Source organism: Macrobrachium nipponense, chromosome 21 (genome assembly GCF_015104395.2).
Source record: "Macrobrachium nipponense isolate FS-2020 chromosome 21, ASM1510439v2, whole genome shotgun sequence".
NCBI classification, from domain to species: Eukaryota; Metazoa; Arthropoda; class Malacostraca; order Decapoda; family Palaemonidae; genus Macrobrachium; species Macrobrachium nipponense.
The window spans coordinates 4,860,522-4,872,392 of NC_087212.1; the positions used below are offsets into that span (position 1 = coordinate 4,860,522).

An 11,871-nucleotide genomic window follows, 5' to 3' on the forward strand; every position below is an offset into this window, starting at 1 on the left:
ACAGACCAGCATCGGGAGCAGCGCGCCAGGAACAGGAACAACATCAGCAGGTGCGAACATCACAGGAACGGCAGACGAGACAGCAGGAGCAGGTACAGGTACAGCAGCGGTGGTCACGGCAGGTACGGCAGACTGTGTGGGCGGTACAGGTGGTCGAACCAGCGGCACAGACATCCTAGGTACCGGTGGGAGGTCCAGGGGCGAGCTCTTCGGGCACATGAAGTCCGGTCGCGGCAGCACGGCAACCCCAGGTGGCGGCATCACACTCCCCCGAGTTACGGCGACTGGCCCCTGCACCGATGTAGTGGGTGTTACAGAGACCGCGTGCTGGTGTACACCAGGTGAGGAGGTGAAGCATAGCCAGGGGTTGTAAGGGTCGTGGTGGTGGGTCGTGACCGTTGCAGGGTGCCGCCACGGAGCCAGCGAGATGATAGAGCAGCCCCTGGACACTCGGCACGCCCTGCAGCCCCAACGATGCCCACACCTGTCCAGGTCATCCTTCGCGGCAACCGCACCTGAGGAGGCAAAAGTCGGGTGATTAGAAGGATCCTCTACCCGTTCGCAGCGAAGACGAAACGGATAGAGGACCCAGAGTACAACTCTACGTCAGGGTATCTAGCGCCCTCCTCCACACTCGACAACGTCAGGAGAGGAGAAGGACCCTAGACACCCCCCCCCCCCCGAAGGGGAAGGCGCGAGACGTGGAAGTGAGCGTGGGGCGGCAGGAAAGAAGACGAAGTGTCCGTCACCAAAGGAGTCGCGGGAGAGCTTTCCGACGACTCCTTTGCAGGCCTTCGCTTCTTCCTGCCCTCATACAAAGTCCACTGCGCCTCCGACCAATCAATACACACATCACAGGGCTCGGCTCGGGTGCATTCGCGCCCCCGACACCGAGCACACAAAATATGAGGGTCATCTCGGCCGGGAACGATCTGAACTCCCGCATTTACGCCCTTCGATACCCGGGCAACAAAGTCTCCGTGGGGTAGCGAGGCAGGAGATTCCATCATAATCAATAATTGAAGGCAGCAATTAATATGAAAAAAGAGAATAATTGTACTTACAATAACTCTTTCATACACAATTACAACCAAATACTCAGAAAGCAAACGACGAGAAGCGGGCCAGAGAGCGTCGAACAACACGTCCATCCACTGCGAGGCCGAAAGCAAAAGTGATTTGTTTACCTCCCAGTCGCGCTGCGTCGCGCCGCCTGTCGTACAAGCAGTTAACTACCGAACCCCTTGTTCGAAAGCTTACGACCTATCCAGCTGCCGCTAGTACCTTCCTATTGTAAAAGGACCGAAGGTTTGTATGCCGTGTCGGAACAAACAACTAAATTAAGTTATCAAAACTCTGAACTCCCATATGGTGTTATTTGTTCCTACTGTACTACGCATATAAAATTTATCATATTTATTAGGAGACACTCCTTATGTGGGATGTTTGTCTCACAGAATTGTTCTGAAAAATGATTAATGTGAGATTGTGAACCTCTGCCACATCCGTATAATAAGAGATTGGAGGGACAAACTACTATCCGGAAAATACCAAATTTCCTATCGCGTGCATGAGCACAGAAAGAGTGCTTGTAACCTCCTAGAGATAGTTTGTGAGAAAAGGTTCACATTTTAGCAAGTAACAATATCATGGAATAAGTGTTCCTCGCCTCAATTCAAGAGAGGATAGAGTGAACACATGATCGAAACATCCTCAGACATGTATTTTGGTTTGTCTAACAATCATCTACCAGACTAACAATACACAACAAGTTAGTCCATCCACAGCTAAGAAGTGAGCAAAAGAGTAGATATCTGCATATCTCCTCCCAAACCCAAATCCAACAATGAACCTTGACAAATATACACTCGTGTGAAAGGAGCTGGGAAAGCTACATGACTGCTGAGCAACCAGTAGTAAAAGAGAGAGAGAGAAAAAGAGAGAAGCTACTTATAATTAATGGGTTTGTGATGTTCAAATACCAACTTTATCTCTCACAAGTAAATCGGACATACTTTTTATATTTTTCTACATTATTATTATCAATAGGGCTTAGTCTTTCCAGACCTTCTGAGTCTTAAGTGAGACTCTTCTCGGGCTGGTATATTTTTTTCAAACAAAATAATGTGAACTTTGTTCATCAAAATTCAAATATGAACCAGTGAATTACTAAAGGTTTCCCATTCATAAAAGAAGTACTGATAGGCTTGCATAAGGCAATGGTTTATATTTCATACCATACACTACAGGATTATACTTACCGGGTATAATTGACTTTATATGCTGAGCTCTCCTCTTCAGTTGTGTGGGCTCTCCTGGCAGAAGGAGTTTCTAATCGCCAATGGTTGAGACAGTGTAAAAACATTTTTGCAAGGTCACTCATCATCTGGAAGTCCTACGAAAAGAAAATAAAGGTAGAGAATATACCATGTTCCTAATTGTTTTTTTTTTTTTTTTTTTTATTTTTTTTGTTCAAATCTTATTTATTATCCACACAACACATATATTCTTATTTTACACACAACACTTGTACTAAATTAATTAGGTACTCTAAGAGTTGGCTTTTTTTAATATATGGTCACTTTCTTATTTATTACAAAATATATATGTAACTAGAGAAAAAATTCATGGTAAAAGTCTTAAACACTCAGCATCTGATTTTTCAAAAAAAACCGATTATATGGCAAACTTTCATCATTTTTACTATTACCAAAAAACCTAATTATTTGGAATGAATTATACATTGGTCACATAGTTGTAATACTAAGTATTGTGGCAGTGACACTGACAAATATAAGAAAATGTTGCAAAGAGGTAGTCGAGGGACATTCTATCTAAACAAAAGCAATCTCAAGTTGTAATATTAGTAGTGATAGCACAATATCTTTCAATAAATAAAAAGCTTATCGTTGACAAATGTTAATCATAATCTTTTATCTTTAGAGTGGCAGCCTGAGGAAGTCAAAAATAAATCAGACCTCTGCTGTACTTCTATATCAACTGGAACAATAACCACTTCTGCTGTTCTGATTATGGAAGCCTGGATAATGAAATCTGGCTTAAATCCAAGCACTGGGAAAACACAACCATTCAGCAATTTTGTCATTCTAAAACTCCATAAATCTTGGTGGTTATTTTATCGACCTAAACACTCAGGTCCAGTTACAGAAACAAAACATATCCGTGCTCTTACTTTTTGTGGGAGATGATTGAATTTGTGAAGGACAAAATTTGTTACACCCTTGAAGATGGCTGGTCTTTCAAATGGTGGGGTACCAAGAGGTCCTTCTAGAGTTGGTACAGTCACTTGCAGGATACACTTTCGGAGGCGACGGAATAAATAGGAGTACACCTGAGGAGAGAAATTGAAACTATTCAGAGCATAATGCAAAGAAAAGTCATGAATATTATGAACTTTTTGAATAGTTTTATCATATAACTGTACATAAAGCATTTTTAAGAATGGGCTCACTGAAACAGTCATTTTACTAAAAGTTGTATCAAAAGACAAATAAAATGCAAATTGAATGGTTCATGATAAACACAAAAAAATCATACAAAATTAAAAGCAAAATGAAATAAGCATCCTAGGAATAACTTATTGCAAGGCAATAAAAAAGAAAGCTGTTTAATACACTGCTTTTAACAGCTGTATACTATACCTGTTTGGTGTCAGGATCTTCTTCACGATGGACACATATGAAAAGATTCTCAACATCTACAACGATAGACAACAGCCGGTCAAGGTCACTATCTGCAGCATTGTCAAGATGGCTAACATGATCACCTGAAATGGTGTACAATGAAACAGTTAAATACAAAATGAAATTAGTATACCTGTAAGTTAGTGGGAATGGTATGGGACCTGTGAGGCCATTTAGTGCTGAAAGGGAAATTGAGAGCAAAAAGGTTTTCAAGATGTGACAGGACAACAACCTTGCAGTTGCACTATGAAACAATTCTTAGGAGAGCATGGAAAGTAAGATGGAAGAGATAATATAAACGGAGGTATAGTAAACGGAATCAAATGAGTTACAGCTAGGCGCCGAAGGGACACGGCAAAGAACTTTCAGTAATGCATACAATGCACTGCGTGAGGTCCACTGTTGTCACTATCCCCCTCTTGGGATTCGTTATGGTAGGTATCATTTGCATGAAGAAAGTATCTATACAATGCTTGCATGGGAATACACCTACCTAAAGTATGGGAGCAGCTGCGGCAAGGCTGAGATGGGGGAGCAGCTGGCTGAGGAGTATCAGGTCGGGAAGATGGGGCAGGTGGCGTAGGATTTTTCCATCCATTGCATTTGCAATTCTCATCAGCCTGTTAAGAATAGAAAAAAAAGTTAATTCAATGTTAATATTTCACTAGTAAAACACTTATTTTACTTGTAATATATTTCCTGCTCTGTGAAGGTTGGCTTGAGAAATGTAACTATTCTTGAAAGAGACACTAGGTCTTATATTAGTTTGGCATTCTTTGTTAAAATGAGTAAATGCAGAGATAGTTAGTGAGCATGAAGATCTTAGAAGAAAAGATACAAATGAACAGCTGCTTTCTAAATATAATGTAGTCCTGGATAGCAGAGATTTACTGAATGTGAGGATTAGAGATGAACCAGCGCTGAATGACACAAGACTGAAACTGGAGATAATGTATGGTTGAAAATGTCTACATAACTGAATAGTGATGATCCCAAGAGACAACTAGCTGATTAATGAATGGAAGGACAGAAATTAAAGAGATTACAAGTGAGATGCTCTAGTATGGTGGAGAGTATGACTGAGTGCCTGACAACTGCATAAGGTATGTCTAGATGAGGGAAAGGTTCCAAAAGAATGAGTGAATGTATAATTTTTCCTTTGTATAAGGAATTTTCATTCCATTCTCTCCAACTTGAACTTTCATGTATCATTTCAAAGTACACCTCCAGCCACTTGTCTTCTCACAATTACAGCCACAGCATTGCTCTTCCATCTACTCATAATTCTTTCTAACTATTAGTTGAGCTTCAAATTAGATTAAAAAAAAAACATACTTGGTGGGGCTTCCCATAGCATTGCAATGTTAAAGTTTTACAAAAATATTCCTCTTTCAGAAATAAATCCATCTCTTGGCTATTCTGTAACACAGATAGTGATTTCCTTAAGTAAGTCTGTATGGCTATCTTGGTGTGTACAAAGTGCATACAGCATGTATAGTACTGTATTCTTTTTATGACAACACAGGACCTTCAATATCATTAAACCAAGATGGAGAATTCCTGTTTTCATCAGGTAAGAGGAAATGCACTTCTAACATCATGATGTACCTCAAGTTATGCTCTACTCTGACAAGAACTTTTACTACTTACTTGTACAGCATATATTGTCACTGTATACATTACTGACAACAAAGGTTAAGAGAAATTTTTTTTTAGTAATTTCTCATACATCTTTATATACATGTAACCTACTTTACTTCATTTTACACACCATAATAACCCAATTTCTTTTTCTCCTCATTATAATATACTTACTAATGGCACTCTGAATACTAATGGCACTCTGAATATCATTTTCAAGGCAATATAATCACCTTGTACCTAGGTGATCTGTACCAACAGTTATATTACCACACAACCTTTGAAATCAACAGTTAAATTACTGAAAACAACCATTCAGTATATTGTACTACAAACACCATGCAGTTTTCAAGATTTCAGCAGGAAAGATCAAAAGTCCCAAAGAAAAGTTAACAAAACTCACCCGACAAGAAGAATATATTGCCAATTTCTCAAGCTTCTTATCCCGAGGCCATGCACGGACATGGGCTTTTTTCTGCTGGATTCGCTGGACATTGCTCACCCTACCAACGGGTTCACCAGTACCCCCTGCTGCCCCTTGTGATCCACCAGCTGCAGCTGAGGCCACACCAGCTCCCCCTGCGGATGCTCCTGCAGCAGTCATACCTGACTGAGAAGTTTGCTGGTGATGGACACCAGATGTTGCTGAAACTACGCCACTCACACCAGGATTACTGCTGTCCCTAGATGCCATCACTGAAAATAAGATATAAACAATGTGAAAATTATCTAAATATTATCTAGCGCACTGGCGTCCCAAAAATTCGCTAAGTTTCCCCCGCACACGTCACGATGGCTGCCAGCTTTTTTGTAAAGGAAACTGTACAACAGACTGGACTAGCTGATCCAGTTATGACCGCGTGTGGATCCACCCTCCAAAAAAGCACTTTAACACTTCCTGACACCAGAGATGGGCACCAGTCACGAGTTATCGGTGGTACACCAGTCACGAGTTATCGGTGGTAAGAGCAACAGCTCGAGACCTCTACTATCCTTTTGAGGTAAGTATTTTCTCCAAAGTTAGAAATCAAGGTCACATTTTAAGATTAAACAGAGGTTAATGAAAGTCTAGCCATGCGCAGTGCAAACATACCTCCATGATGCTTTCAAAGTTTTTACTTAAAACTCCAAAAATTTAGAAGATTGACGCCATATCGATGTTTGTGAAGTCACTTGTGTCAATAAACTTTCCATTCCATGTGCTAAATCCGCACACCTCTTGTACCCATGGATGCTGGGGCACTTTTTTCACAACAATTGTGCACAATGACACCATCCGTCTGGCTTCCAAGGAAACTGACGATTTTTCGGTAGAAAGAAGAAGCGTGCACTACATAATTATTTAAATAAATAGTTAAACAGTAGTATAAGGCCACAAATCGCATAAATTTTTTACATATTCATGATTATTAATTTGAAAATATTCGTTGTTGAAAAAGTAACTAGATTCCTGACTCAAATATGAACAGTTTTGCTGTGAACAGTACCTACGGCATTGTTCGCGCTCTCCATTATTTATCAGTGCTGCCAATTGGTATGTGTTTACCCTCCAAACTGCGTATAAGACTTACACAAAACCGGGGAAATAAGTGAAATTAGCTTATGTATTTGTAGTATATATACATAATAGAGCAATTTCTCATTATTGCATTACTATGACAACTAGAATTCATGGGAACAGTTTGTAAATGCATCGGCATATGTGTGAAGCTCCATTACATTGGCATGACGAAATTTTGCGGTTGTCTACTCTACTTTAGAAATATCTGTAATTTTTGGGGGTTAATTTAGTTGCAAAAAAGGGATAATAGACATGAATTAAAATAAATATTTTGAAGTAACATAAAGTTAAACTAAATAATGACTAAAGTAAACAATTAACCCTTAAACGCCGAAGCGCTAAAAAAAAAATGTCTCCCGTGTGCCGGAGACGTTTCAGAGTGAGCGCAAAAGCGGAAAAAATATTTTTTTCAAAAAATCACAGCGCGCTTAGTTTTGAAGATTAAGAGTTCATTTTTGGCTCCTTTTTTTGTGATTGCCTGAAGTTTAGTATGCAACCATCAGAAATGAAAAAAATTATCATTATCATATATAAATAATGCGATATATGATAGCGCAAAAACGAAATTTCATATATAATTATATTCAAATGCGCTGTGTGCAAAACGCGGATAAAGGTAACAAGTTACTTTTTTTTCGTTGTAATGTACACTAAATTGCAATCATTTTGGTATATAACACATTGTAAAACGATAAAAGCAAACACAGAAAAAAATATTATCACAAAATAATGCATGAATTCGTAACGAGCGGAAACGTAAACAAATATTTGTTTTTTTCCAAAAATTCACGCCATAAATTCTAGATATTGTCCTAGAGACTTCCAATTTCTTTCAAAATGAAGACAAATGATTGAATATTACTATACTGTAAGAATATTAGCTTACAAATGCAGTTTTCGACCATATCTGACGAGTTAAATTTGAGCGAATGTCGAATTTTTTTTATATATATATTTTTTATATGCAATATTTTTGGAAATAAGAAAAGCTACAACTTTCAAATATTTTTCGTTTTATTCTACATGAAATTGCGCACATTTTCATATATAAAACTCTATGAAATGCCTAATATGAAACGGAGCAAATATTCCGAGAATGGGACTTACGCATTTCGGAGATTTGTGGCTGGAGAATCCGTGCGCAAAGGGAAGGAAAGTTTTTTTAAAATTCACCATAAATTTAAATATTGTGCTAGAGACTTCGAATTTGTTTCACAATGAAGATAAATGACTAAATATTACTAGACTGTAAGAGTTTTATCTTACAATTGCGTTTTTCGACCATTTCGGAAGAGTCAAATTTGACAGAATGTGATTTTTTTTCTATTTATCGTGATTTATATGCAAATATTTCGAAAATGAGAAAAGCTACAACCTTCAACTATTTTTTGTTGTATTATACATGAAATTGCGCACATTTTCATATATAACACTTTATGTAACGGCTAATTTAAAATGGTGCAAACATTACCACAATCGCACGTATGATTTTTTCGGAAGAGTTACCGCGCGGATGTAAAGAAAGAAAATGTTATTTTTTTCATAAATTCACCATAAATCAAAATATTGTGCTAGAGACTTCCAATTTGTTGCAAATGCGGAAATGCTTGAATATTACTAGAATATAAGCGTTTTAGCTTACAATTGCGTTTTTTTCATTCGACCATTTCGGTAGAGTCAAAATTGACCGAAGGTTGAAAATTTGTCACTTATCATTTTTTATATGAAAATATTTCAAAATTGATAAAAGCTACAACCATGGGTTGTTTTTAGTTGTATTGTGCATGAAATTGCGCACATTTTCATATATAAAACTTTATGTAACGGCTAATTTAAAATGGTGGAAACATTACCACAATCGCATGTATGATTTTTTTCGGAAGAGTTACCGCGCGGACGTAAGGAAAAAGTTTTTTCATAAATTCAGCATAAATCGAAATATTGTGCTAGAGACTTCCAATTAGTTGCAAAATTAAGTTAAATGATTGAATATTACTAAAATATAAGAGTTTTAGCTTACAATTGCGTTTTTCGACCATTTCGGTAGAGTCAAAGTTGACCGAAGGTTGAAATTTTGGCACTTATCGTTATTTATATGAAAATATCTCAAAACTGATAAAAGCTACAATCATGAGTATTTTTTTTGTTGTATTTTACATAAAAATGCGCACATTTTCATATATAATACTCCATGTAACGGCTAATTTAAAATGGTAAAAAAATTATGTCAAAGTGACGAAATAATTTCCGAGATGTGTCACAGATACTTTTTAGTGCGGCAAGAAAGAAATTCGCGCTTGCGCGCCTGCGTAACGATTGTAAACAAAACAACACCTTGATTCGTGAACTCCCAGCATCCCCCAAGGCGCGTGATTCAAGAGTTTTTCGGCTGGTAGGCCTAAAAGTATTTTTTCCGCGGATTTTTAAACAAAAAAAAAACTTTTGTATGTCGACGTAAAATACGTCCAGTCGGCACCCGAGAGACAAAAAATGTTGACGTAAAATACGTCCAGTCGGCGTTTAAGGGTTAAGGGAATAAAGCTTTGCACCTCATAAACAGTGTAGTCGTGTGCTGCCCGCAACTGTGTTTGTGGAGTGAGGACTTAGGAACCAGGAACAGCAATGTAGACCAAGTGCAATTTGGAGAGAATTAAGACCAAAATGTGTATAATTACTATCAAATAAGCACTATGGAGTTTCAGTTGTGATGGCAGTAAGGATACAACCACTGATTACAAGATAAAAATGAATTTCATTTCAAACCATGACCCTGGGAATAATAAGTTTCATACTTTCACTAATATAGACAACAAAATGTTGTATTATTGTGCTGATTACAACTGCAACCTTGAGTAAGATAAAAAAAACATTACGTATATATGCTAATATTGTTCAAATAAGTGCTGGGAAGGCTGGAAAGGACTTGAGATCCATGCTGGTTGTGAACGGTACCTCAGTCGGTCGATGCCACATTGGATTTAAAAACTGCCTTGAAAACATATTTTACGAAGACCTCACATGCTTATTTTAGTTCATATGGCACTTTCATATATTACATTATGTTGACGAAACTTCAATCTTTTGAATGGTATGCTTAAAGATGTAATTGTATTCTTGTTTCACCAATTAATTATCAGCATTTCTATATAGTACAGGCAGTCCCCGGGTTACGACATGGGTTCCCTTCTTGAGACGCCTTGTAACCCGAAAATCGTTGTAAGTCGAAACATCGTCAAAAATACTAAGAAAACCTTACTTTTAATGCTTTGGGCGCATTGAAAACTATGTAAACTGCATTCTTATTGCATTTTTCATCTAAAAAACCTTCAAATATTGATTGTTTTACATTTTTGGTGTCATATTTCTTGTGCCAGATGAGCGTTGTAGGCGTCGTAACCCTGGAAATAATTTCTGATGAATATAATTGAAAAGTGCCTTAACCTCGGAACGTCGTAAGCCGAACCCGTCGTAACCTGGGGACTGCCTGTAAGCATTCTGCATTGTTCATCCCCGCAAATATGAAAGCCACCAGGAATTGGGGCCTCAAATGTATTTCGCTGTGTTTAGTACGAGCCCCTGGGGGTTAATTACAGTCGTCCGAATGAATATAACTTAAAATTCTGGTTCAGGAGGTAAAACTGCATAGAAACACCGCAACTGCCATAGTCTAGGCTGCCACGGAATAGTAATATAGATCTACCTAATCATCGAGTGAATAAGGCTGATCCACCCGATGACGATGGATCAAGGCGGTGTTTCCCCCTAATGGCATAATTCAAGCGCTTTTTCAGTTAGTTTGAAAAATGCAGAGCCAAAAGCCTTTGGAAACGAAGGGTCATATAAATATCCCCGTTTCCAGTGTCCCCCCAAAATTATTACTGAAGACGTAGATTTGGGGAACATAAAATCGAGCCCAGCAATGGCCAAAAATCGCCCATTGCGCAAGATGAGAGTAGCAGCCTGGAAAATTTGTGGTTCGTGTGTTTGGCCCCATTAATGTGTCATATTGTTGCCTAATTAAGCATATGTAGACAAAATAACTAAATCGACTAGGCTCTTGTAAACATACTGTTAGAAAGTCTACGGTTTCTCGGCACCGCCAAAATTGATATGTATTCACAGCGAAAGGCTTCCAGACTGTGTAATTTTACAGCAAATACTGCGTTGTAATAAGCAATTTTATTTATAATAAACAGTTTATGAATAGGGCTACGTACACCAAATGGATCAAATTAACAGCAACATACTACTATACTATAGTTGAAAAAGCCTACGGTTTCGCAGAAGAGCCAAAATCGCTGCCAATGCAAAGCCGAATACCTTCCAAACCTTAACATTTTCCACCGATTATTGTGTAGTAACCAATAACTGCATCCCTAATACACAATTTAAACGCATAACCACCTGTTTCCGGGAGAAATCCATGATGTTATGGGTGTATTTCTGGTCGCATTCACTGACCGCTTGGAACTTCACAACAATGTCAACAAATAGGAGAGGCGAACGATTACCGCAAATTCCTAGAGCGCAGACCTGTTTAAAATTTTGGTCAGGCTGTCATGGCCGTCAAAGATATAATGATAATATATTTCCCATAAAGGGAATTATAGTCATTACCCTCATTTTCATACAGTCCATAAAATTAATCCAGTTATATATATATGGAATACTAGCACTCAGATTGCCTGGAAACTCTGTTCACGTCATCATGGCCGTCGAAAACATTCATATTCATGTATTCCATACAAAAGCAATTGCTGGACCTGCTTTCATTTTCATGCAAGTCTAGAATGATGCATTTGGTTATATGGAATTCGAATGCTAATACTGAACAAAATATCCTTTTTTTATCATGTGTTTTTGGTATCTGGAGTGGCTGGTTCGAGCCTTCTGCCTATATTACGTCTTAATTCAAATCCCTGATATTATAGGATCCTCGACTGATGTTATAACCATGGAACTAGT

The 11,871-nt window shown here is 38.3% G+C and overlaps 1 protein-coding gene across 1 annotated transcript in view; it reads right to left on the minus strand.

The window, feature by feature from the left end:
• The window catches only part of LOC135197734 (histone acetyltransferase KAT2A-like), a 28,189-nt gene extending 16,756 nt beyond the window's left edge, over positions 1–11,433 (minus strand). The window contains 6 exon segments of the mRNA XM_064224787.1: positions 2,262–2,395; positions 3,194–3,352; positions 3,663–3,787; positions 4,198–4,324; positions 5,749–6,041; positions 11,311–11,433. Of these exon segments, the coding sequence (XP_064080857.1) occupies positions 2,262–2,395; positions 3,194–3,352; positions 3,663–3,787; positions 4,198–4,324; positions 5,749–6,039 (836 nt within the window). The 5' untranslated portion in view covers positions 6,040–6,041; positions 11,311–11,433.
• Between the last annotated feature and the right edge of the window lie 438 nt (positions 11,434–11,871).